The sequence below is a fragment of the Vipera ursinii genome (assembly GCF_947247035.1).
Source record: "Vipera ursinii genome assembly, chromosome: 1".
Taxonomy (NCBI): Eukaryota; Metazoa; Chordata; class Lepidosauria; order Squamata; family Viperidae; genus Vipera; species Vipera ursinii.
This window is the reverse complement of record NC_139512.1, coordinates 353,162,378-353,189,795: the sequence shown is the minus strand read 5'-3', so window position 1 is coordinate 353,189,795 and position 27,418 is coordinate 353,162,378. Positions and strand designations below refer to the sequence as shown.

The following is a 27,418-nucleotide window of genomic DNA, read 5'->3' as shown; positions in this document are numbered from 1 at the left end:
CATATTTGAATTGATTGTTTGAACTTTTTTAGTCCCACTTTTTTTTTTTTTTTGGACTGCACGTGGCAGAGGACCGGGAGCCGCAAGAGACGGCTGAAAGAGCCGCATGCGGCTCCGGAGCCACGGGTTGCAGACCTGTGTTCTAGTCCAACCCCACTGCTTGAGCAGGAAACCCTATATACCATTTCAGACAAATGGTTGTCCAATCTCTTTTTAAAAACCTCCAGCGTTGGAGCATTCACAGTTTCTGGAGGCTCTGAATGAAATAACTGAATGAATTTCCGTCAGGAACATTCTAAAGGTATGCAGAACATCCCGTTTTCCAAATACAAAGAACTCCACAAATTACTTTTTGCATTTTCCCAAACAAAGAAAAATGCAGTGAACAGAGGCAAGAATCCATAAACTCAATTTACAATGACATTAAAACAAAGCCAATGAAGGTCACACCTGGCGGACAGCGGAAGACAAGTAAGTTCATATGTTCCTAAATTTAAAAGTAATAGAGATACAGTTATATTTTCTCAGTTAAATCATAAAGCTGTGAATAAGCCCTCAAATTCCTGTGGACTTGCAGCCAATTCTAATGAAAAGTTCAATTGCATTATGACCTTTTCCATTTATTTTTGAATGGACTCATATAGCTACATGCCATTACTGTCATGATTCCAAAAAGTATTTTAATAAAAGACGTTTGCATGGCATTTATTTGCATCACTTCTCAGAGCTGTAACTCTTGAGATGACAGCGTCCAAGGAAAGGATACAAAAGCAACTCTGCCTTGACTGATACCAGCACATGCAAAACTTAAAATAAGATTTTATATAGGCATAGTTGCAGAAGCAGAGTTTATTCCAGGAAGTTGAAAACACATGAAAATCAGTTCTATCAAGTAATATTTGCACCTAAATGAAAAAAATCAGTTTACTTCTTCCCATTTTTTTCTATTTACAGGTAGTCCTTGACTTTCGACCACAATTGAGCCCAAAATTTCTATTGGTAAGCCAAGACGGTTGTTAAGTCAATTTGGCCCCATTTTACAAACTTTCTTGCCACAGGTGTTAAGTGAATCACTGCAGTCATTAAGTCAGTAACACGGCTATTAAGTGAATCTGGCTTCCCCATCGACTTTGCTTGTCAAAAGGTCGCAAAAGGGGATCACATGACCCCCGGGACCCTGCAACCGTCATAAAGATGAGACAGTTGACAAGCATCTGAATTTTGATCATGTGACCATGGGGATGCTGCAACAGTCAACGTGTGAAAACTAGTCATAAGTCACTTTTTCCAGTGCTGTTGTCACTAAATGAACTGCTGTAAGTCAAGGAGTACCTGTAATTTCACACACACACACACACACACACAGAAAGAGAGAGAGAGAGAGAGAGAGAGAGAGAGAGAGAGAGAGAGAGAGAGAGAGAGAGAGAGAAAAGGCTACAGAGAAAAAGAAAACAGGAAAAAAATCGTAAGATACTTTACCTTTTATTGATAGGTTTTTCATCCTTCTCGTAAGGCTTAACAAACCACTTCCCAATACGGACAAAGTTCCGGTTCATTAAACATCTTTCCACCAGGTTGTGAATTGCTTTGAAGAGCAGAGTTCGACATTCATAGGAAAGCCCATTTTCCCATACACCGTCTTCCTCATCTGCAGGGATTAAACAAAGTTAAAATTAATACGAGGCTTTCAACAGAAGCTAAGAGTGGAACCACCACGACTAAGATTAATAAATATTATTACTTGAGTAAGACCCATCCTAATAGCTTACGTTTAAATATATACAGAGGCCACCTGAAATATAAATACATGAAGGAGTCTTCTGTGGCCTTCTGACAGTCAGCAAAATCTGGTCTATTGAACAAAAATCATCTTTCGGTCTAAGCAGAAGTGTCAGGGATTTGCCATGTCAGTGTAGTATGAACGCATCTCTTCTTCTCAGCCACTGTTAAATTTTAAACTACAAGTTCTTTGAGACAAAGACTCAAGCTTTCCTTCATTGTTAACTACAACTAGTCCTCGATTTATGACCACAATTTCCATTGCTAAGCAAGATGGTTACTAAATAAGACATACCCAATTTTATGACCTGTTTTGCCACGGTTCAATACACAGGAATGTATTAATTTGCTGAACGACTGCCACATTTGCTTAACTCCGTCTGTTACTAGAGACAAATACCTTGTATGTTTAACCACTTGGCCAATAAAGTGTGATACTGATACTGTTTGCTTTATAACCACCAAATTCACTGAATGACTGCCACCAAAAAAAAAAAAAAGCTACAGAATCAGGTCCAGTCATGTTGGTGCCTCAAAGTTGTGACTGTAATGACTTATAACAGAAAATCCCTGCTCCATAATGATTGTAAGTCAAGGACTACCTGTATTATAAGTTACTTTGAATATAGAGGCTCCCTTGACACATTACTATTTATGAATTCATAGGTTGAAAATAACAAGCACATTCAACAAAGCAATCATAATTAATGTCCATGCAGCCTCACCAATGCTCATAAAAATGCTTAGATAGCAGAGCAACAGTAATATCCCATTACTATACATGCGTACACAACTAGTACCAATTTTGAATTTTTGGTTAGAGGTAGTCCTCAAATTACAACAACTGAGCCTAAAGTTTCCATTGCTAAACAAGACAGTTGTTAAGTGAGTTTTGCCCTATTTTATGACTTTTCTTGCCACAGCTATAAAATGACCCACTGCAGTAACTAAGTTAGTAACATGGTTGTTAAGTGAATCTGGCTTCCCCATTGAATCTGGTTGTCAGAAGATCACAAAAGTTGATCATGGGACACTGAGACACTACAAATGTCATAAATACATGACAGTTGTCAAGCATCCGAATTTTGATCACATGCTCACAGGGATGCTGCAACAGTAGTGAGTCATGAGTCATTATTTTCAGTGCTGTCGCAACTTTGAACAGCCACTAAATCAGGGGTGTCAAACTCAATTTCATTGAGGGCCGCATCAACATTGCGGTAACCCTTAGGGAGCTGGGTGGGTGTGGCCTGGGTGGGCGTGGCCTACTGGGTGGGCGTGGCTAGAGTGCGTATGGCCTACTGGGTGGGCCTGGCCAGCTCTACATCGTTCGCATCAAGGGTGCCTATGGGGGGGCCTGGGCAGGAGTGGGACAGATCTGGGGGTCTCTGGCAGAAGGTGGGTCTCTGGGCCAGGGCCAAGGCAGTGGGGGCCGTTCCCTCACTCTTTCCAGGATGGCTTCACGGGCCACATGAAACCACTTTGTGGGCCGGATCCGGCCCCTGGGCCTTGCGTTTGACATGTCTGCACTAAATGAACGGTTATAAGTCAAGGACTGCCTGTATTGCACTCCTTTCTGTGCCCAGCAACCTAGAATATTGTTTTTCCACTCCCAGCCTCCAGCAGGCTAGTAATAAGATTCTGCAAACCAGTAATCATTGTTAATGTTTTTGTAAAAACTGGCAAAAGTTACACTCTTTTTGTAAACATCCTTTTAGTTATTTCATGGCCATTAACATTTTTTTTTTTGAAACACAAGTCATAAACATAACAGTAAAGGTAGCTCCAAACATGCCATAAAGTTAACAAGCCAGAAGCCTCGCTCAATAATTAAATTTGTCAAATGTCAAGGATCAGTGAAGATTTCCCTATGGAAAAAAGCACTGTACACTGAGCCAGACAGGAAGAGCCCTTTCAAAAACTGAAGCGGGACAGAATAGCATTAAAGACATTTTATTTTGCTATAAATTAGAAGTTTCAAACCCCTAATCAAAGTAGATGACATGGTCACTGCCTCACTGTCTATCTGCAAAAGAAAAAGAGTACCGTATTTTCCAGCATATAAGACGACTGGGCGTATAAGACGACCCCCTACATTTCCTGTTAAATTATAGGGTTTGGGCTATACTCGCCCAAAACCTATTTGTTTGAACAAGCCGGCCTGGTCTGATGGGTTTGGGTTTTAATTATTGTTTTTAAGTAATTTATTTATTGTATTTGGGCACCATGGTTTAATCTGTTTTTAATTTTTGTATTTTGTATTTTTGGTATTTATAGCCCTGTTCACCGCCCTGAGTCCTTCGGGAGAAGGGTGGTATACAAATAAAAATAAAATAAATAAATAAATAAATAAATAAGTATAAGACTACCCCTCTTCCAACGCACACCAAATAAAAATTAAAAAACATCAGATTTGATTTTAATATGGTAATTTTAATTCAAATGCTTATGACATGCAGGTATTTAGTAGGAAAACTGTCACTTATACACATAAGGCTGTTTGTCATCAAACATGTAAATATAAAACACTGCAAGTGGATCAAACTTTTCCTAATTCACTCTAAAGCTTTCCCTGCGCAAATGGGAGATCTGCTCCAGGTTTTCCAGCCAGCCCTGTCCCTAAAGTGTCAGCACCTGGCATATAAGATGAGCCCCGACTTTTGAGAAGATTTTCATGGGTTAAAAAGTCATTTTATACGCCGGAAAATACGGTAACTCAGTCTTAAAAACACAATAACTATGCATCATTTCAAGTGATTGAAGCTACCTGTTCTAGGTAGTCCTCACCTTACAACAGTTCATCTAGTGACAGTGCAAAGTTATAACAGCATTTTAAAAATCGACTTATGCAGTTTTTCAAACTCACAACTGTTGCAGCATCTCCACAGTCATGTGATCAAATTTCAGACGCCCGGCAATTGACTCGTATTTATAATACTTGCAGTGTTCTGGCATCATATGATCCCCTTTTGCGACCTTCTGACAAGCAAAGTCAATGGGGAAGCCAGATTCGCTTAACAACGTAACGTAACAACTGTGGTTGATTCACTTAACAACTGTAGCAAGAAAGGTCATAAAAATGGGGCAACACTCACTTAACAACTGTCTCACTTAGCAACAGAAATTTATTTTATTTTATTTATTTTTATTTTTATTACATTTATATCCCGCCCTTCTCCGAAGACTCAGGGCGGCTTACAAGCCTAGCAGTAGCCTTCATTCTATGTACATGCCTGCTTATTAGGGCTTTCACACACACCAGTCAGCTTAATTAATTCTAAGTTGAGGCCCAGCTGTATTCTACATCACTACTCTTCAAACCTAGTTACTCAGTACAAGCTTTCCTGAAAGACAGCTTGCCTGTTATGTCCTATGAAGCGCCTTCTGCAATGTCACAGAATTGTTCAGAGTGTAGACCACTCACTCAGGCAGGATAGCTATGATATTATGGGCTGGCCAGCTTTATCCTGGAGCTTGCTCAAAATCCCTGAAAAAACCCTTGAAAGCAGAGTCTGAAGAGCATCCTCACAACATAATTGGGATACAATTTGATCTACAGTTTTATTAGTACAGGTAGTCCTCGACTTACGATCACAATTAAGCCCAAAATTTATACTGTTAAGCGAGACACTTGTTAAATGAGTTTTGCCCCATTTTACAACCTTCCTTGCCACAGTTAAGTGAATCATCGCAGTTAATAAGTTAGTAACCTGGTTGTTGAATGAATCGGGCTTCCCCATCGACTTTGTCTGTCATACAAACGACGGTTGTATGATGCTGGGAGACTGCGACCATCATAAATACGAATCAGCTGCTAAGCGTCTGAATTTTGACCACGTGAAGAGGGGGAGGTTGCAAAGGTCGCAACTGTGAAAAACAGTTGTAGGTCACTTTTTCAATGCCGTTGTAACTTTGAAAAGTCACTAAATGAACTGCTGCAAGTCAAGGACTACTCGTATTTCCTTCAAGCATTGTCAACAAGAAAAGCTTGGATACCTGTAATGGTACGTGGAAAGACTTTGGGAGATGGGGCAAAGAGATGTGCCCAGGTGAGTATCAGATAAGAGAGAGGGCAAAGCCCTCAGCTGCATAAAGGGTGGAGAAGAGAGATTCAGAAAGGAATCCTCCCTAATTTATCAGACGGTAAAAAAGAGATGACAGATTTTGTATTTTCAAACCTGCAGGATTATATCAATGTAGCCTCACAATACAGTAGTCCTGATGACCGGCGAGACAGTTGTTTTGCCCAATTTTACAATCTTTCTTTCCACAATTGTTAAGTGAATCACTGCTGTTGTTTAGCTGTAACATGGTTGTTAAATGAATCTGGCTTCCCCATTAACTTTGCTTTTCAGAAGGTTGCAAAAGGTGATCACCAAGACACCAGGACTCTGCAACTGTCACAAAAATGAGCCAAGAATCTCAGTTTTGATGACATGGCCACGGAGATGCTTCGACGGCTCTAAGTGTGGAGAACAGTCATAAATCATTTTTTTCAGTGCCTTTGTTACTTCAAATGGTCACTAAATGAATGGTTGTAAGTTGAGGACTACCTATAAAGTAGACTCAGCACATCTGGTCATGTTTCGTATCTGATCTACCTGGGAAGGCTGACAGTCAGTAATGGAGAACCTTCTAGAAACCGAGTGCCCAAACCGCAACCCAAAACCCACTTATTTATCACAAAGTGCCAGGGCCGCATCAGCATTGTGGTGCCCTCGGGGTGGGGGGGTGGCCCATTGGATGGGTGTGGCTGCAGTGGTCACGTCAGACTGAGTGGGCTTGGCTGGGGTGGGTGTGGCCACCTCGATGTTGCTCGTGGAGGGGGGGGATGCCTGTGGAGGCTGGGCAGGATTGGGGAAGATCCAGGGGTGTTCTGGTGGGTGGGGCTGTGGGCAGGAGGCTTGTCCTGTGGGGAGAGGCAGGGGGTAGGGCAGGGGTGCCATTGCTGCAGAGCAAGGTGAGGCAGGGGCAGCTGCTGCCTGACTCCATCAGCCCCCGCACACAGAGGCCAGCGAGCGCATGGGGGCGTGCTCTACCACCTCTACTCGAGCTTGCTAGCCAGCTACTTTGCCTCCATTGTGCTGGGTGGGGATGCCGCTCTGGGTGCCAACGGCGGCCTAATGGACCTGTACGAGCTGGGGGCAGCGGTGGCAGCAGGTGTGCCCACGCGTGCCATAGGTTCACCATCACTGCTGACAGTTATGGGACACTACAATAATACCTGAAGATATGAAAAACCAGGAATCATAGTCCACAATACAATATGAGCATTAGTCGCTTAATTAATGGGACATGCAATCCAAATCAATCCTTTCCACTAGGATTTTGTCTGCTTCACAGTATCTATGCAAACGTATGGAACACCAGAAAAATCACTAGTCACCAAAGCACATTACAGTTAAGAATTGACAGAAGACAGCATTTCCGGGTTGGAAAGAAATTATATTTGTCTTTTTTAACTTGTTTCATGCTGGGCTCAGAGGCAAGAAAAACTGTTCCTTCTTCCATTAGCCTGAATACTTGCAAATATAAAATCAGTCATCACCAGCAGGAAAAACTTTTAAGAGATTATGGGAAGAAAAAGTAGCCAACAAAAAAATAAATAGACATGATAGGCAGCACTTTCTCTGCACAGACAATCTCAACCACAGTATGTGAATTGACCACTGAGCTGTTTAGTAAGTTAGCATCAAGGGTGCTTTATTTATTTGATTTGACTTTTATCCTGGCCTTTATTACCTTATAAGTAACTCAAGGCAGCAAACATACATCATACACTTTCCTATTTTCCCCACATCAACAAATTGCGAGGTGAGCTGGGCTGAGAGAGCGCGACTGGCCCAATCCAGCTTTCATGCCTAAGGCAGGACTAGAATTCACCATCTCCTGGTTTCTAGGCCAGCACCTAAGCCACTGCAACACTCTGAAGAAGAAAAAAGGATGTCCACCAGCAAACAAACCCTCTCCTTCAAATGCTCATTGAAACATGGAAGAGGAAAACGGTCTCAAGTCATAATGAACTTATAACCAGCGTACGTTTTGGTTTGCTGTAGGCCACAATATGAGAAGCGACTTTCTCCTTCCTCAGGTAGTATAAAGAGGTAACCAGTGGAAGTTTACTACTAATGGAGAGCTTTGGAGTAGGCCCTAAAATGCAGACTTCTTTAGATGCTGGATGTTTCACATCCTTACGCGCCAAGAGATATTATCCTTTCAGTCCTCAGAATGGCAGAAACAATTTAGAGCCATGGTGGCGAACCTATGGCACGAGTGCCACAGGTGGCACGCAGAGCCTTCTATGTGGGCTTGTGCACTGTTACCCCAGTCTTAGGCCTTCAGCTGGGTTTTATAAAACCTTTTTGCTTTAGGCCTCCGCCGCCGTGTGCAAAAAAAACCAAAGGGTTCAATTTCAACTTCTCGCGGGGAAAAAAAAAGTTCTCGCAAAGTTGGAATTGATTGGTTGAACTTTTTAGTCCTACCCAGTCTGCTGTTACCACCACAGCCATGCCCACCCAATTGGCCACACCCACCCAGTGGGCCACACCCACCCGGCACCCGAGGTTACATAAGTGGGTTTTGGATTGCAGTTTGGGCACTCGGTCTCTAAAAGTTTCGCCACCACTGATTTAGAGCAAGGGGCCGTGAAAACACTAATGGCTGCCTACTAAGACAAGATGCAAATGTTGAGCCTCTGTGCAAAGGAGATCATTCGAATAAAAATGGAAACACGCTGTTACAAGGGAAGAAAAGAAAAACAATCACTTAAAGTTGGAGCTGACTGAATCCACTAGGCTCCACGGGAAGATGTGATTGAGAAGGCCCACTTGAGCACTTGATGGACCCACAGGGTTTCCAAACTACTCAAGGATCTCAAAGGTACTCCAGTCAAATGTTGTGTTAACCTCTGAAATACAGAGGTGAACAAGGTACTGGCCAAGATTGGCCTTAATGGTCTCTCTCCCTGCCCACCAATGCTAATCAGTTTCGTGTTTCTCTAAAAAGCAACGGAAAATGACTCAGATGAAGAGATGCCTAGAGCAATGCCTAGGGGGGGAAAAATGAAAAGTGCAACCACAAAGAGTTATGAGCTCAAATCTGAACTTATAAGGCCGATAAGGCAGCAGGTGGCTTCCCTGCCTCACCTGATTTGTAGGGTATCATGCAACTGCACTAGTCCAAATTTAATAATAAAAAAGAACGGTCTGAAACAGCCTATTAGTATGTGTTACACTCAACTGACTAAACATTTTGAGGATAAAATTGCTCATACTCATTGGAGGAGCAGATGGGAGACTGTGGCCGAGACAGCCTTTTTAGGCTACAGCCAGTGCACCAATTGTGATTTTATCTGGCACAAGACACACTGAAGCCCATCACTCATGCCCCGTGGTGGCACAGTGGTTAGAATGCAGCACTGCAAGCCAGCTCAGCCTTCCATACTTCCGAGGTCGCTAAAATGCAAGACCCAGGTTGTTGGGGGCAAGGTGCTGTCATTATAAACAGCTTAGAGCAGGGGTGTCAAACTCAATTTCATTGAGGGCCACATCAGCATTGCGGTTGCCCTCGGGGGGGACGTGGCCTACTGGGTGGGCATGGCCAGCTGTACATCGTTCGCGTCAAGGGTGCCTATAGGGGTCTGGGCAGGAGTGGGACAGATCTGAGGGTCTCTGGCAGAAGGGGGTGGACCGGGGCAAGTGCCAAGGCATGGTCCATTGGAAGCCTCACTGTTCCTCTCAGGCCATGCTGGGGGGGGGGGCTGGAAAGTGATGCAGGGTGCCCAGTGAAATCTACTGATGTGAAAGCTGACAGACTTATCAAAAGATTTTATGAGAAACACCCAAACAAACCAAAAGCCAGTTCCTAACTTGTGTTTTGTTTACATTACAGGATCTGTCCTTTTTGCAAGGGGGGCCGGATGTCAATGCTGCTAACATCGAATGTTATTGCTTGACAAGAGATTTAGTTTAAGGTTGGGAGGGGGGATGAGTAGGATTGCACCTTTCAAGGCCATCTCTAACTAGAGAAGATAAGACCTTGGCGGGTTTTCTAACGGAAGGGAAACTGATTCTTTAAATTAATTGGAGAATATGATTAACGACAAAATTAGAAAGGTGGAGAATTGTGTTTTAATATATTGTGCAAGGGGCGGAGATTTCAGATTCCAGCTTCCTTCGAGCAAGCATTTGCCGGTGTATTAGGCTAATAAAGGACTTTTAAGGTAAACAATGCCTCACAGTCACTTGAAAAGCCCATATGTTGGAAACTTGACATCCGGAGCCCTGGGCAGCAGAGGTCAAATGCCCAGCCCTCAAAGACCCATGGCACTAAGCGCAGACCCACTTCCCCAAGGGGGCGCCCAGCTGCACTTACCTCCTCCTCAGGGCTGCTGCTGCTGTGCTTGCTCTCCTTAGCCAGGTTGCTCATGATGGGTACGAGGGCAAAGTCAAGAGGGAGGCCCACTCCCTCTCCATGTGAGGAGACCTGGCTTTGTATCCAAAGCTTCCTTAGCAATAGGATGGGAGACCCCCCAGGATAGACCAGGAGAAGGGGGCAAGGGGATGGTGAAAGGGCAGCAGGGCAGGACTTCCCTCAGACCCTTCCCTCCCTCCCTCCCTCCCTTCTTCCCTAAGAACAGAGTGGTGGGAAAAAATTTGAGATGAGGAAGGGAGAAAAACAAGCAAGAAATGCAGCTGAGGTGGTGTCACTCTACCTCACATATCCAACCTGGTGGGCTCTGGGGGAAGGGATGCTATGAGCAGCGTGATAGTTGACGTTACCTGAGCAATGCTGCCCAGCCTCCAGCCTACCCAGTTTCGGCAAGCAGCGGGGCGCTCTTCACATAGCGCCGAGAGGGTGAGCAGGGCAGTGCGAATCCAAAGAAGAATGTAACACCACCCAGCCTCCAGCCTGCTCGGTTTCGGCAGGCAGCGAGGCACTCTTCTCCCAGCGCCGAGAGGCTGAGCCAGGCAGCGCAAAGCGCAATGCTGCTCAGCCCCCAGCCTGCCTGGTTTTGGCAGGCAGCAAGGCGCTCTCCTCACAGCACCAAGAGGCTGAGCCAGGTAGTGCAAATCCAAAGAGAAGTGCGATGCCACCCAGCCTGCTTGGTTTCGTCAGGCAGCGGGGCGCTCTCCTCACAGCGCCGAGAGGCTGAGCTGGGTGGCACGAATCTGAAGAGAAGCGCAACTCTGCCCAGCCCCCAGCCTGCCCAAAGTAGGCAGGTCCATGTGTTGGCCACTTCCAGGCGATGGTGCATCTCACAAAGGATGATACCTGCCCAGGGGGCAGGGCCTACGTGGCAGGGGTTGGTCACTTGCTGTTTCCAGACAACCTTGTGGAGCTAAGACTGAATGTGTTTCAGCATAGATAGCCACCACAAAATTGTACATTGACTCTTGGTTGGCCTGGGCCGGGGCCAAGGCAGTGGGGGCCGTTCCCTCACTGTTTCCAGGATCGCTTCGTGGGCCACATGAAACCACTTCGTGGGCTGGATCTGGCCACCGGGCCTTGTGTTTCACATGTCTGGCTTAGAGAGTGCTTAAAGCACTACGTAGCAGTATGTAAGTATATAAGCAGTCTATAAGTCTAAGTGCTACTGTTAAGAGCTATCTGCTTCCTACATGCACTACAGTACTACAATTTCCTCCAAAAGCCTTTCAAAGCCACCCAAAAAATTCAGCTGGTATAAATGAAAGGTTACAAACATACTGCCCTGTTATATCCACTGCTGAGGGAGCTGTACTGGTTGCCCGTTTGTTTCAGATGCAAGGGAAGGTGATGGCTGTTGCCTTTAAAGACCTATTTAAAAGATCACCTTTCCTAAACAAACTCTGACCCTCTGGCACTTAACCCTAACCGTGGGCTTTTTCTATGAGAGATCCCCACCTTTGGACAGCCTACCTCCCTTCTTTTCCAGAAGCCTTTAAAAATATGGCTATCCCCTGTTGGCATTGGGAACTGTCTAGTGTTGAGCTACCATCCAGCAGTGTTAAATTGGAAAAACCAGGCAGCGAGTCTTGCTACTGCAATCGTTCTACTTTCTGATTTCTTTCCTTCACCCCTTCTCTTCTGGGAGATCATTAAGCCATTACCTGGATTTTTTTTTAACAGTATTATATTTATGTCATTAGGTTTTGTACAGTTTTATCTTTTAATATTATAAGCCAGCTAGGGTTGCCTTGCGGTAAGATGGATGGCTAATAAATTGTACAAACAAACAAACAAGCAAACAAATCACCACTATTCTAGGATGCTTTTACAAAGGATCCCAATTGTCATCTGGGAGATTTCTATTAATTGTGTGTTTGTTTGTTTGTTTTTATTCTGTATTTACATGTATTAATGACTTCCTGTTTACAAAAGATTTAAACCATGAAAACAAGATAACAAAAAACAAGAAACAAAGAAAGGGTAGAGATGGAAGAATAAGAAACAAATGGAAGCAACCTAAGTTAAAAGGAGGCTTCAATCATCTTCACCTCAACCGGGGGTCTTCAAACCAGGCCCTTTTATGACTTGTGGACTTCAACTCCCAGAATTCCTCAGCCAGGCACCCCTGGCTGAGGAATTCTGGGAGTTGAAGTCCACAAGTCATAAAAGGGCCAGGTTTGAAGACCCCTGACCTAAAGGTCTGAGTGAAGAGCCGAGTCTTTATGCCCCTTTGAAAAACCAGCATAGGGCAGGTACTGCAACAGAGAAGGCACACAGCCAGGATGCCGATAGATGGATATTGTTTAACTTAAGGAGTCTGGAGTGCTCCAACCCTGACAGACCAAACTGGCCCAGCAGATGTTATAGGAGATAGGTGGTCTTTAGATTAGCCAGGCTCTCTGCCTTCGTAGGAACAACCAGCCCCCCAGAAGTAAACTGACAACCAGTGCAGCTCATAACGCAAAGGTGTTACATGGGCATACCAAGCCATGCCCAACAGTGCCTACACTGCTGCCTTCTGGAATAGCTGAAGCTTCAGGGGTACAATTCAAGGGCAGCCCCATGTATACTCATTGTTGCAGCAAGTTTTAAAAAACTGCCCAGAAATAAAACTTTTCTTTTCTATTTTACTCACCTCAAATGTACCCCAAGACAAGAGTATTTGAATCGAGCTAGCAATCAATCAAGGAAACATTTTGAAAAAGGTGAGAACATTATACTAATCTTTCAATTTACTTCCACCCTTGATTTGCAAACACAGCGCAAGTGTTTTTAGCAACAGCAAACATCCATAATAAAATATGGCAAAACCCAAACTGCACTTTGTACTTTAATTTCCACATTCTATGTTGGCACATAAAGTTCTCTGTGAAGAGATTTAAATCTATCCTCCTGTCCAAACATACACACCTGGAAATTTTCATTTGATTACGTATTTTAAAAAAAACAACAACATTTTAATATGGTTCTTCACTTTGGAAGGTTGATTAGGTAATCATTTCTTACAGTGTAACTACTACAAAATTGCAACCTACTTTATGTAAGGCAAATCTGTCACAGGCAAACATTTTTTTTTCCTGTGGTGGAGAACTGAATGATCAATTTACCTTTTACTTCTGAAATCAATTAATTTGCATTGCATTGAATTGTGACCATCACAAGTGGCAAACTAAGGTTAAAGTCATCTAGGCAAGATGGGCAACATACAAGTCTAATAAAGGCTGAAAATGTCCAACATAAATGGTAATTGATTGTCAATAGAACTATACATTGTAATTGACTGTAGCCAGAAAAAGCTAGAATATTGTTAAAAGTAATTTCCATAGTACAGAAAGAAAAGAATGCAAAGCAGTTCTCTATAAAAAGGCATCCTTCAAATGGGTTGAATTTTAATTTCCACAAATGCCAAGCCATCATGGAAATTCAACTCTTCCAGAGAATTTCATTTTTAGAAGTCCTTGGTGTATAACATGCCACAAGGATTCGAGCCTTCCGTGTCATATGCATAAATTGAAAGCCATATCCTAAAAGAGCTTAATCAATCCATAATTTACAAAAATATACATTAACCTTAAAATAGATTTTTAAAAACAGCATTAAATCTCTGACTTAAGAAACAAAATTATTTTCTTTAAAGAAGAGACACATATTGTTTTATTGCAGAATGTGATAATTAATAATCTAGTCACATAATATGAGAATATTTGCACAACAGTAAGCCTCGAGCTCCAGAAAATGCATTTGGAAACAACTGACATCTTTAATTTTACCACTGAAATTAAATCCAGTCAGGCAGTTTTTCAAAGTAAGAAATGCAAAGCTGTTGGAAATATAAAAGTCACAGCTGCAGAAATAGGTTTTAAGAACGCTTCAGTTTCCTAACCGAGAAACTCAAACCTCATTCATCAAGGCTATAATGGCAACTGGTTGCAACTGATCTCACAGCTAACAACAACAACAACAAAAATAAGCATTCAACTTCATCAGCTCTCTGTAATTAAGGAACAAAAGATAATTATGCCAAAGCTTTCTTTTGGACAAATTTTTCAGATACTAATTTTGCAATCCAAGACAGACTTTGCACATAAAAACTGTGTCTCAAAATGCCGAGTCATCATGGGATCACTTTCTAGGTGGAAATATATTCAAGAAGTCAAGCATGAAATGCTTCTTATCTTCACAGAAGGTTTAGTTAGGATGAGGCAAGAAACGTTTGTTTGTTTGTTTGTTTATTTATTTTAAAATTTATTTATTTATTTATTTTATTACATTTGTATACCGCCCTTTCCCTGAGGACTCAGGGCGGTTTACAGGGAATTAAAAATCAAAACATACAAAAGTTAAAAACCAGTTAAAAAATATTAAATTCACCCTGTACACTTAAAAACCCCAGTTAAAATTTTCTCCTCAGCCTGGGCCCGGGAGCTCAAAGAGCCAGGTCTTCAGGTCTTGATCGGAGGTCGGGGGCAGTCCTCAGCTCCACCGGCAGCTGGTTCCAGAGGGCAGGCGCTCCCACTGAGAAGGCCCTATCCCTGGGTGTCACCCGCCGGCAATCTCTCACCGGCGGAACCCTGAGCAGACCCTCCCTGTGGGAGCGCACTGGGTGAAGGGCGTTTGATGCCGGCAGCAAGTGTTCCCTCAAAAATGATATGCTGTCTTTCAAAACTGAGTTCTCCCAGGACAGTGCACCATAGATTAAGAGCCTTATGTGTTTTTTTAATTAAAATAATTTATAATATAGAACAATACAGAGCAAAATCTTCTATGAAGCATATATTTAAAATACTAATATGAAAAGGCTTAGGATAATAAAAAAAAAGGTCTTTGCCTGATGCTGGAAGAATGATTTAAGTAGATATTTAGTGTGCCCACTGGATAGATGATAGTATTTCAAAGTAAATATCCTGCTTTTGAAAATACTTGCTTCTAGGCAAACAATGTGTAGCTTAGCATGGTGAGGCACCCACAACAAATAAAATGTCACGATTCTGTGATTGCCTGCACCCTGACCCTATCTTGACTTATTTAAGTGAGCCTTGAAAATCTGGTTCTTTCTTCAGGGTCTGAGCTATGGAATATAACCAGACCATTCCACCTTTAACGATGGGGGGGGTGAGGTGTTACCCCCTGTTGATAGAGCTCGCAACTTGGGCATCCTCCTTGACTCCCGGCTCAATTTTGAAGACCATATAGGAGCCGTGACCAGGGGGGCTTTTGCCCAGGTGCGCCAGGTGCGACCCTACCTGGACCGAGATGCCCTACGCACAGTCACTCATGCGCTCGTGACCTCCCGTTTAGACTACTGCAATGCTCTCTACATGGGGCTGCCCTTGAGGACCACTCGGAGGCTTCAGCTGGTGCAGAATGCAGCCGCACGAGTTGTGATGGGGGTTTCCCGATACTCCCATGTAACACCTCTACTCCGCGAGCTGCATTGGCTTCCGGTTGCCCTTTGGGTGAGATTCAAGGTGCTGGTAATGACCTATAAAGCCCTTGATGGCTTGGGTCCGCGATATCTGAGGGAACACCTGCTGCCGGCATCAAGTTCCCTTCATCCAGTGCGCTCCCACAGGGAGGGTCTTCACAGGGTGCCGCCGGTAAGAGACTGCCGGCGGGTAACACCCAGGGGGAGGGCCTTCTCTGTGGGTGTGCCGGCCCTTTGGAACCAGCTGCCTGTGAAGCTGAGGGCTGCTCCCAACCTCCGTTCATTCCGCCGGGACCTGAAGACCTGGCTCTTCGAGCTCTCTGGCCCAGGCTGAGAATTTTAATTTTAATTTTAATTGGGGTTTTTTACTTTTTCAGGGACTGTTGTAATCTTTTTAATTGTTTTTAACTTTTGTATTTTTTCTTTTAATTACCCTGTAAACCACCCTGAGTCCTTCGGGAAAGGGCGGTATACAAATCCAAATAAATAAATAAATAAATAAATAAATAAATAAATAAATAAATAAATAAATAAATAAATAAATAAATATGGCTCTTGGGATAATTGTGGTGGTGTTGACAGTTAGGATGTCACTGTTTCCCGATGGATATCTTATTTTTTCCTCATATAGTTATGGTGTTTTCGATTATTTTTAATACTGTATGCTAGCCAGAGTCATTATGGAGTAAGGTAGCTTTAGGTATCTGAAAAATAAACATGACTGTCCTATGTAAGTAGCCCTCGACTTAAAACCGTTCATTTAGTGACTCTTCAAAATTACACTGAAAAAAAAGGGACTTATGACCGTTTTTCGTAGTTATCTTTGCAGTATCCCCATGATCATGTGATCAAAATCCAAATGCTTGGCAACGGGTTCATATTTATGACAGTTGCAGTGTCCCTGATCTGCTTTTGTGACCTTCTGACAAGCAAAGTCAAAGAAAAGTCAGGTTCACTTAACAACCCGGGTTACCACCTTATCAACTGTAGTGTTTCACTTAACAACTGAGGCAAGAAAGGTTGTAAAATGGGTCAAAATTCAATTAACAACTGTCTCACTGAACAACAGAAGTTTTGGGCTCAACCGTGGTCCTACGTCGAGGCTACTTGTATAGGTAATCCTCAATTTGGGACTGGAATTTGTCACTAAGTGAGGAGTTTAAATCATGCCCAATTTTATTACTTTTTTTTTGCAGCTGTCATAAAGTGAATTACATGGTTGTTAAGCAAATCTGGCTTCCCCACTGACTTTGCTTTTCAAGAGCCAGTTAGGAAAGTCACAAATGGCAATCACATGACCCAGGGACACTGCAAACGTCAAGAGCCTTGGTGGCGCAGTGGGCTAATGCCTCCTTAAGTAACACCAGCTGCCTGCCATTAGTGCAGGTTCGCATCCCACCAGGCTCAAGGTTGACTCAGCCTTCCATCCTTCCGAGGTAGGTAAAATGAGGACCCAGATTGTTGGGGGCAATTAAGCTGACTTTGTAATAATGCCGCTTGGGGTGTGTGTGAAAGCCCTAATAAGCAGGCATATACATAGAATGAAGGCTACTGCTAAGCTTGTAAGCCGCCCTGAGTCTTCGGAGAAGGGCGGGATATAAATGGAATTAAAATAAAATAAATAAAATAAATAAATAAATATATGCCAGTTGCCAAGCCCTCAAATTTTGATTATGTGACCGTGGGGACTCTATGACAGTCATTAAGTGTGAGGACCAGTTTTAAGTCACTTTTTTTTAACTTCAAATGGTCACTAGATGAAGGGCTGTAAGTTGAGGACGATTTGTAACATTGAAAGTGTGAAGCAGTGGAGGCTTTACAGAAGTTGTATGAATATAGCACCACTTTCTAGTAGCTTTTGCTGCAGTGTTTTGCATAAGTGGAAGTTTCTGAACAGTCTACAAGGGCAGCCCCTCAAATAATGCAATCTAAATGAAACATTTATTAGGCTACAGGATACTGTACTGAAGCAAGTATCTACCCAAGCAGGGCTATAAGTAACTCTATCAAAGGCACTTCATAACACTAAGGACTCTTGAGCTTTACAATATCAGGGATAGATCAAAAAGCTAATTAATTCTTAATTAAAATATTTCCCTATTTAAAGGGAACCTGAAGTAAGAGTGCCCTACTACTGCTTCCAGAATAGGGTCTGCCAAGTTCTCAAAGAAAAGCAATTCCATAAAAGCTTCCACTCCCTACATTCCTAATGAATGCAAATGTCATACAGAGCAGTAAAAAGTGTGTTTATTCAGAAACGTTTACCCTGTTGCCTCATATTATACATGTTTGGAATTATCGCCAAAATTATTTTTTTATCCAGGAAGTTTTATCAAATTTCAACAACAACAAAAAAGCATATTTACAAACACACTGCACATTATTTATATACATACATACATATGTGTATGTATATATGTCGATCCTATTCTGACAAAAAGGTGATGACGCCCCAAATCCACCTTTGCCATCTTTGACTAATTTTCCTTGCTCAGTAACGATACCATGGATAAGTTATGCCTGACTTAGCAAAAACCTAGAAGGTGTAGCTAATGAAACCTTTCCAGCTTTTACACATAGCAAGTACAAAGATAAAAGCAAATAAAGAAATTCTGCAGAGTAGTTGCGCAAAAAGCTCTAATCTGCTTTGAACAGGATGTGAACAGAACATGTCTCCACATGAGCCAGATAAATTGCCAAAGAATATGATACCTTAACATTTTTAATAAAAAAAACCTAGGAGGCCAAGTAACAAAGAAAGAATATTTGAACAGAAATATAATATACAGACACAAGGACAGTTGTTTGAATGGCAAAGGGAGGAATTTTCATTAACATATTACTGTTTTCCCCATAAAAATAGGAAATTGCTCATAAGAGGATACAAAGATATCAAACAGCTAGCATCTTAAATAATCACTCCAATGTTTCCTCTTTTGTCATCTGAAGTGCTGTGAACAGTTAACTAAAATGAAACATGACTTTCATATAATCTTCAATGTAAGGATAGATAGATAGATAGATAGATAGATAGATAGATAGATAGATAGATAGATAGATAGATAGATAGATAGATATAGATAGATCTCATTAAAAATGAAATTATTTAGGGAAAAGTTGAAGATTTAAGCTACTTTAGAGAAAAAACAGTTCTCAAGAGAAAAAGGCAACCTAAATCAAAGAAGTTTCTCATCTCCTGTTCCAACATACTTCTCTATGGAGGCCCTTTGAAGTTTTTTAGAAGCAACAAAGGCTTATATTGTGCCAGGGGCCTCTTTAATATAAGATAACGTATGAATAAATTTGCATCAGCTAGCTTATTGCATGACATCTATACAGGGAGAAATATTTTTCCCCAATTTCTCATTCAGTACAGGTAGTCCTCAACTTATGACCACAATGGAGCCCAAAATTTATGTTGCTAAAGTGAAACATTTGTTAAGTGAATTTCGCCCCATTTACAACTTTTCTTGCCACAGTTGTTAAGTGAATCACAGCAGTTGTTGAGCTAGTAACATGGTTGTTAAGTGAATCTGGCTTCCCCACTGACTTTGCTTGTCAGAAGGTCACATAAGGTGATCATATGACCCCTGGACATTGCAACTGTCATAAGTATGAGTCAATTGCCAAGCAGCTGCATTTTGACCATGTGACCACAGAGATGCTGCAACAGTCATAAGAGTGAAAAATTGTCATGTCATTTTTTTCAGTGCCATTTTAACACTGAATGGTCACTAAATGAGCTGTTGTAAGTTGAGGACTACCCGTATTTTCTTTCTCAGCTTAATCAATCTCAAAGGATAATTGAGGAATTGATTAGGCTGACAAAGAGATTACAGGAAGTCCTCGACTTACCATCACACAATTGAGCCTAACTTTGACTTTGCTTATCAGAGAGTTGCACAAGGTGATCATATGTCCCTGGGACACTGCAACTGTCATAAATTCATGCTAGTTACCAAGCATTTGAATTTTGATCACGTGACCACGGGGATGCTGCAACAGTCATAAGTCACTTTTTGCAAGTGAGTTCTAACTTTGAACACTAAACACTAAACCAACCTGTAAATCAAGGACTACCTACAGTCTCTTTCTCAGCTTAATCAATCTCAAAGGATAACTGAAGATATGACTGGGCTGAGAAAGAGACTACTGTATAGGATTTGGCACTTAATTTTCCAACCAGAGAAATGTGTGGCATGTGTGTAGCGAAGAACAAGGTTTTACAAGTTACTTATGTCTTTAAATTTCACTTTTCAATTGCTTACACACACAGAGCAAAATTCAAAACCATAAAGCAATTTCATAGGACAAAAGTCCTATGCACTTACTACTCTACCAATGAATTTGAGCTTCTTTCCTGCCCGAGGAAGATGTACTCTTTGCATTCTTTGGTTAACCATATTATTTGCTTGCCTATTCAACCCACTACAAAAACAAACCAAAACAAAAAAAAAGAACGCCGGAACTATTTCCAAAATCTAATCTTTCAAACACATTGTGCAAACGAGTATCAATCTATTCTATTCACTTGATTTTATCACCAGAGCAAAATATGCATAGCCCTCTTTATAAGCTGAGAAAAATGTGGGGAAGAGGGGCCCCTATATGTGTGTGTGACACAATTGCTGTTATACCTATCAGCGCACACGCAGTTGCTTTCCTAATGAGCTGTAAACAGTGTAGATGTCCTACTTTAATCCCTGTAGGGGAGACATTACCATAATTGAGCTTCCACCACCACTGGAGACATGTACCACTGTTGCGAGGAAGCCATAAGATAAAATAATACCACAGCCAAGAATCAGCTGCATAACTGAAGAAGTAATTTTCATATTACCTCTGGTAAATGGCTGTCTGTAAGAGGAGAGACATCAAGATTCTTTACCCAGAACTCTTGACCTTGGGGGGGGGGGGGCGAGAAATATCAAAAAAAGGAAAGGAAAGGAAAGGAAAGGAAAGGAAAGGAAAGGAAAGGAAAGGAAAGGAAAGGAAAGGAAAGGAAAGGAAAGGAAAGGAAAGGAAAGGAAAGGAAAGGAAAGGAAAGGAAAGGAAAGGGGTTCTATAAAGGGGAAAAAAACAAGTGGTTATGCCAGGCTTGATGTTGACAGCCAATGCAGCCAGCTGGCACCTTAATCCAAGCTTTCTCTCCCAGGAAAAGGCAAGATCCAGGGTATTCTGCACTAGTGATTCTACTCACTTGTTTTGAAAAGAGAAATCCTTGCCAAGAGGACCAAATAAATGATGAGAAGCTTCCTGAAGATACTTCAGTATGTGCATCTAGTCAAGGCCATGGTCTTCCCAGTTGCAATGTGTGGCAGTGAAAGCTGGACCATAAGAAAGGCTGAGCACCAAAGAATGGAGGCCTTTGAACTGTGGTGCTGGAGAAGACTCCTGCGAGTCCCTTGGACTGCAAGGCGATCAAACCGGTCAGTCCTAGAGGAGATCAACCCTGACTGCTCTTTAGAAGGCCAGATCCTGAAGCTAAAACTCAAATATTTTGGCCACCTAATGAGGAGGAAGGACTCACTGGAGAAGAGCCTAATGCTGGGAAAGGTGGAGGGCAAGAGAAGAAGGGGACGACAGAGAATGAGGTGGCTGGATGGAGTCACTGAAGCAGTAGGCGTGAGCTTAAATGGACTCCAGAAGAACGTAGAGGACAGGAAGGCCCTGGAGGAAACGTTGTCCATGGGGTCGCGATGGGTCGGACACGACTTCACAGCTAACGACAACAACAATGGGATTTCAAATGAAATGCTTCTAGATCAAATCTCAACCTTCAATCCAAAGGTTTTCAAACTTGGTCTCACTGAAACATGTACAGTTTTGCACTGAAGAAGCTTCCTGGATCAACATTTTCAAGGAAGAAAACCAAGAAAGTCCAGCTGCCTTTTGAACAGCAGAATTGGGAAAATCATGACCTGGATGACTGAGAATCCCCATAGACATGGACATTTGTGAAAGACCCCCCCCCTCAATAATACTCAACAAAAGCCCATGGAGAACCACCATCCTCCGTCGTGCATATTCCAAAATGTTCTCTTCAGCTTTCATAAGAAGTTGAAGCCCAACACCAGTCACTGTCTCTTTCATACTGAGCATGCATCCAGACAAGCCCCAGGAACCCTACTATGAACCATCCTGATATGTGGCCATCCAACCCACATTTAAACATTTCAAATAAAACTGAACTCCTTGCTGTTTTAAGCAGGCTTACAGTTCAACCATCAAGAAATCCCTAGAGGTAGTCCTCGGTTTTACAACCACAATTCAGCCCAAAATTTCTGTTGCTAAGTGAAACATTTGTTAAGCGGGTTTTGCCCCGTTTTACAATCTTGCTTGCCACATTTTCTAAAGTGAATCACTGCAGTTGTTCAAGATAGTAACACGGTCACTGAGTGAATCTGGCTTCCCCCATTGACTTTGCTTGTCAGAAGGTCGCAAAAGGGGATCACGTGACCTCAGGTCACTGCGGGCCGTTATAAATATGAGTCAGTTGCCAAGCCTTTGAATTCTGATCACGTGACCATGGGGATGCTGCAATGGTCATGTGAAAAAAGGTCACTTTTTTCAGTGCTATTTGAATGATCATTGTTGTAAGTCGAGGACGACCTGTATTAGTCAGACTACAACTCTTTCACGTCAACCTATTTCAGGGGTCGGCAACCTCGGCTCTTTTATGACTCGTGGACTTCAACTCCCAGAATTCCTGAGCCAGCATAGCTGGCTCAGGAATTCTGGGAGTTGAAGTCCACGAGTCATAAAAGAGCCGAGGTTGCCGACCCCTGACCTATTTGTCTGCTGTTCTGCTGTCAAGTTAAAGAAACATAACAGCCTTTTAAGTTATTTGTTCATTGCAAATATTTCCCTGTAATCTGCCCAGATCCTTTAATAATTCCAAATATAGTTTAGTTTCCTGAACCCTGGTAGTTCTCATCTGAATTACTTTCCAGTTTTTTCCACATCCCCTTTAAAATACAATGCTTAGTACTTCAAGTGAGGTCTAACCAGTACAGACTACAATGGAACTATTACCTCTCATGATCTGAACACAATTCTATTATTAATGCGGGCCCAAAGTATGTAGTGGCTTTTTAATTGCTGTATCACATTATTCCAGCTAGTTACACATCCACCCAAACCACAATACCATCCTGCTCACGTGTGCAGATCTTATCCACAGGGATGCGATGAGATTTTTGTCAATTGCTTTACTGAGGTCAAAGTACTGTACATTAAAACACATCCGCCGCGTTTCCTTTGGTCTGCAAAAACTGTAACTGTTTACCAACAGAAAGTATTCTGTGAAAAAGGGCAGCCAATATGTAAACAGTTCTCAGAACACAGAAGGCTTTGAAATCACTGCTCTGAACCAATTTCCAAAATAATTCAAGCAACACAGACTTGCACAAGGAATCACCGCTGGAGTTCTAACACTGCAGCAATAGTGCTTCATGCTTCCGAAGCAAAGCGGGAACATGCAAGAAAATGTCAAGGTCTGAAATAGGCGCAATTATACCTTTTCAGGAACTTTACCGCTGCTATTTTATAATCTTCTAAGAAGGGTTCAGTTGAAATGGATTATGTCATTCATTATGCGAGGCCCTATAATGAATGACAGTATACTGCCCCCAGTTATTTTTAGCATGGTGCTCAGTAATTCTAGAAGCTACTGATACTTTAAACAGAGAATGAAAATGAATGCAACCATAGCAAAACAAATCATGCTTAAAAAGCTTTTGAAACCCTACGCTAGTCAGTTTCTAAACCTTCAGCCCAAAGCACATTGAAGAGGAAAGTGTAGAATAGCAAACTAAGTGAAGAAAAATCTAGTAAAATTTTTCCACAAATGTAGGTGTGTATCACACAATTCAAAGCATTTTGCTTGTTAAAATGGTTTTTTTTTTAACGCAAAAAGCTTTCAGACCGCCAAGATGAAGAAAGAAAAAATATTAACAAACACATAAACTTCTGGGTTTTACCTTATGGGGGAAACAGAGGAAGTAGGCTAACTGTACTGTGCAAAATTAGTCTACTGCTGAAAAAACAAATTACTATTATTAGTTTAGCTAGATGAGAGGTAACTCCAGTGTATGTTTTTCCCGGAAGCTTGGCAACTGGAAGCTGTAAGGGTTATTAGCAAGAGCTTCATCTTGAGCCCATTCTCAGAAGATTTCTCAAAAAAAAAAAATTGAAACCAGCTTATCTCATAGAGCAGACATGTCAAACACAAGGCCCAGGGGGCCCAGATCCGGCCCGCGTAGTTTCATGCGGCCCGCGAAGCCATCCTGGAAAGAGTGAGGGAATGGCCCCCACTGCCTTGGCCCTGGCCCAGAGACCCTCCTTCTGCCAGAGACCCTCAGATCTGTCCCACTCCTGCCCAGGCCCCCCCATAGGCACCCTTGATGCGAACGATGTAGAGCTGGCCACGCCCCACCCAGGCCATACGCACTCTAGCCACGCCCACCCAGTAGGCCCACGCCCCACCCTGGCCATACCCACCCGGCCCCTTGAGGGCAACCCGCAAAGCTGATGCGGCCCTCAATGAAATTGAATTTGACACCCCTGTCATAGAAGGTACAGTACTTTATCTGCCTTCCTGGAAAGCACTGTTGCATAACCACTTCTGAATGTGTTATGCAGACAGACCGCAGCAGTTTTAAGGGAACAAAATGATGGATTAAAGGTTAGATCTTATCTACCCAAGCAGGTCCAAAGATTTTATAATGATATTGGGAGATTAATTTTTAAAAAAACAACAACAACGAGAATTGCTATTGTTTTGGAATGGAACACATAAGATTATACTTGTATCCAAAGTCACATTGGCAAGGCAGTGTTGATCATACAATACATACATAAAATATCCAGCAACATCCCTATCTTCTGGACAACTGATATCTTTGTTGAAAAAATGTTAAAAATAGAATCATGAGCTCCTCAGCTGCTGAACGTTATGACTTGAATTCAAAGAGCTGTTCATGATCTACCTAACATGCGCTGCACGTCTACGGTTTCTCAACCGCATCCACTTCACTCTTTGACGACCCTCTGGAAAGTATTGATAAGGAACAGAAAGATGGGAGTCGGAATGAAAATGCAACCCTTAAGGTTCACAGGTTAATGTTACCTTGCAAATCAATCTGAGGGACACAGCCTAACAGGTAGAATTGACTGTTTTGCATGCAGACAATTCCAAGTTCAGTTTGACTTTTCCACTAGAATGATTGGTTAAACCAACTGTGAGATGAGAGGGTCTCTTGCTACGGCATAGCGATGGTGAACCTCTGACACGTTATGCCATTTCTGGTGACGTGCCAGGCCTCTGTATCCTCTGGAAGTTGCACCAGAAGGCCTTGCTCTCATGCAGCCTCTAAGGTGTCTGAAAATTATGCAAGCATTCGCACATGCTTTTCTGAGGCTCCCACACACAGTCTCCACACAAAAGCATAGGCAGGCCTCCTGCACAAATTTCAGAGGGTCTGGAGAGGACAGTCCAGAAGAGAGGAGAGTCTGGAGAAGCCTCTTTTGGGAGGGGGGTGGGTGGTATACCAGCAGAGGCAAGCTCTTTCTGAATTTTTGACACGCTGCGCCCCAAAATGTTTGCCATCACTGATATAGTGACTAACATATTGGGTTAAAAACCAGAGTATGTGAGTCCTTCTTAGGCATGAAAGCCAGCTGGATGATTGAGGCCAGTCATTCTCTCTCAACTCATCCTACCTCACAGGATTGTTGTGTGTGGGGGGGGGGGGTGGAGAATGGGAGGCAGGAACATTAGGTATGCCTACTGACTGGAGCTGACCAAAAATAATAGGTAGGATAATAAATGCCTGAAAATTCAGCAGGCAGTAGCAAATTAGAGACAAATTCAGAGCATTCATATGACACAATGAGATATATTTGCCCAGATACTGGCTTAGCAGTTAACAAATGACACAGGTGGTTCCAGTCAGAGTTTGTTTACAGTTTTGTCTGAATTAGGGAATGTGGTTTGTTTTCTGAGAATTGAGGCTAATTCTGTCTTCTCATTTCAGAGATAAAATGGGTCCTTCTGAAAAGTGAAAGTCTGCATCAATCAACCATTAATTATACTTGATTTCTATGTAATCTTACAGAGTCCATAAATCTGCGGTAACAATCTAACTTCCTTTACATTCTGCTAAACTAGGACATTTTTAGTAAAATAAACACTTGCATATCTCTGCAGATCAAAAGATAGTCCAGTAATACATCCTTTCTCTTTCTGGATGTTTTATTTCTAGCAAATAACACAACAGTGAGCAAAGCTTAAACAGATACTCCTACGCATCTGTTGGCCTTTGCTCAGAAACTGTCAAGGACAAAAATAGGTTTTATGTGCTAAGTTACAGCTCAGCATTACAGCAGAGAGCCTATGCAAGTTATGATTGAACAATCTCTTGATGACAAAATAAGGAAGCTACAGATTTACCACTACAATATTTAGCTATCTCTCCTTTTAAGGAGCCTCTTTTTTTTAGCATGCACTACTCAATTCTAGGACTACAGCCTATAAACCCATCTCTTTTTCTTATCAAAATATTTAACATGTTATTTAATTATAGCATTACAAAGGGTTTTTTTAAAAAAATAATCCCAATTAGTTTATGCTTATGATTCAACTGGCACCACAGCAATAATAATTTCTCAATTTATTACATACTATACTATATAAGGGACGCGGTAGCTCAGTGGGTTAGGCCGCTGAGCTTGTCAATCAGATGGGCGGCAGTTTGGCGGGTCGAATCCTGAGTGCCGTGTAACAGAGTGAGCGTCTGTTGCTCGTCCCAGCTTCTGCCAACTTAGCAGTTCGAAAGCATGTAAAAATACAAGTAGAAAAATAGGGACCACTACGGTGGGAAGGTAAATAGCGTTCCGTGCGCCTCTAGCGTCTAAGTCACACTGGCCACATGACCACGGAGACGTCCTCAGACAAGCGCTGACTCTTCAGCTTTGAAACGGAGATGAGCACCGGCCCCTAGAGTTGGAAACGACTAGCACGCATGTGCGGGGGAACCTTTACCTTTACCTATACTATAAAGTAAAGGTAAAGGTTCCCCCGCACATGCGTGCTAGTCGTTTCCGACTCTAGGGGCCGGTGCTCATCTCCGTTTCATAGCCGAAGAGCCAGCGCTTGTCCGAGGACGTCTCTGTGGTCATGTGGCCGGCATCACTAGACGCCAAAGGCGCACGGAACGCGGTTACCTTCCCACCGTAGTGGTCCCTATTTTTCTATACACCAAAACCACCATAGAATTTCTTAGACAGTGGCAAACTGAGCTATAAAACTGAATGTTCCTTTTCAAGCCTGCTTCAGTCACAAACTTATTAGGAACCCACTAACATGCAAATTAAAAGGATATAGTTCAACTGTGATAAAGTACATGTTCCATGTACAGTATATATGTGATCCTGGCACAGCAGCTAAAACATTTGTACAGGAAGCAACAGAGCAGACCTCAGGTTGGGTTAGAGGGATAAATTATCTGACACTAGGCTTGAATATTTATTTTATTTATTTATAAAATTTATTGTCCGCCCAACTTACATCCATCTAAGGTTATTCCAGGTGGCTTCCAGTCATAAAAATATATCTACATTATAAAACATAAATCAAAATATTATATCAAGAGGAGAGGTCTGTGATACTGTTCAAGTATAGATCACTAGGTAATCGCATAGATTACTAGGTAATTTAGTTAGATTCACAGTGGTGGAAACTTAATAATTCAAATCCTAACCAAGGATCTAAGAATTATTAAG

The 27,418-nt window shown here is 42.3% G+C and overlaps 1 protein-coding gene across 2 annotated transcripts in view; it reads right to left on the bottom strand.

Annotated features, from left to right (window-relative positions):
• The window catches only part of MED13 (mediator complex subunit 13), a 157,667-nt gene that overhangs the window by 120,213 nt on the left and 10,036 nt on the right, over window positions 1-27,418 (bottom strand). For both annotated transcript variants that reach the window (XM_083379645.1, XM_083379646.1), the window contains exon 3: window positions 1,480-1,648. In XM_083379645.1, the coding sequence (XP_083235771.1) occupies window positions 1,480-1,648 (169 nt within the window). The remainder of the gene's footprint in view (window positions 1-1,479; window positions 1,649-27,418) is intronic.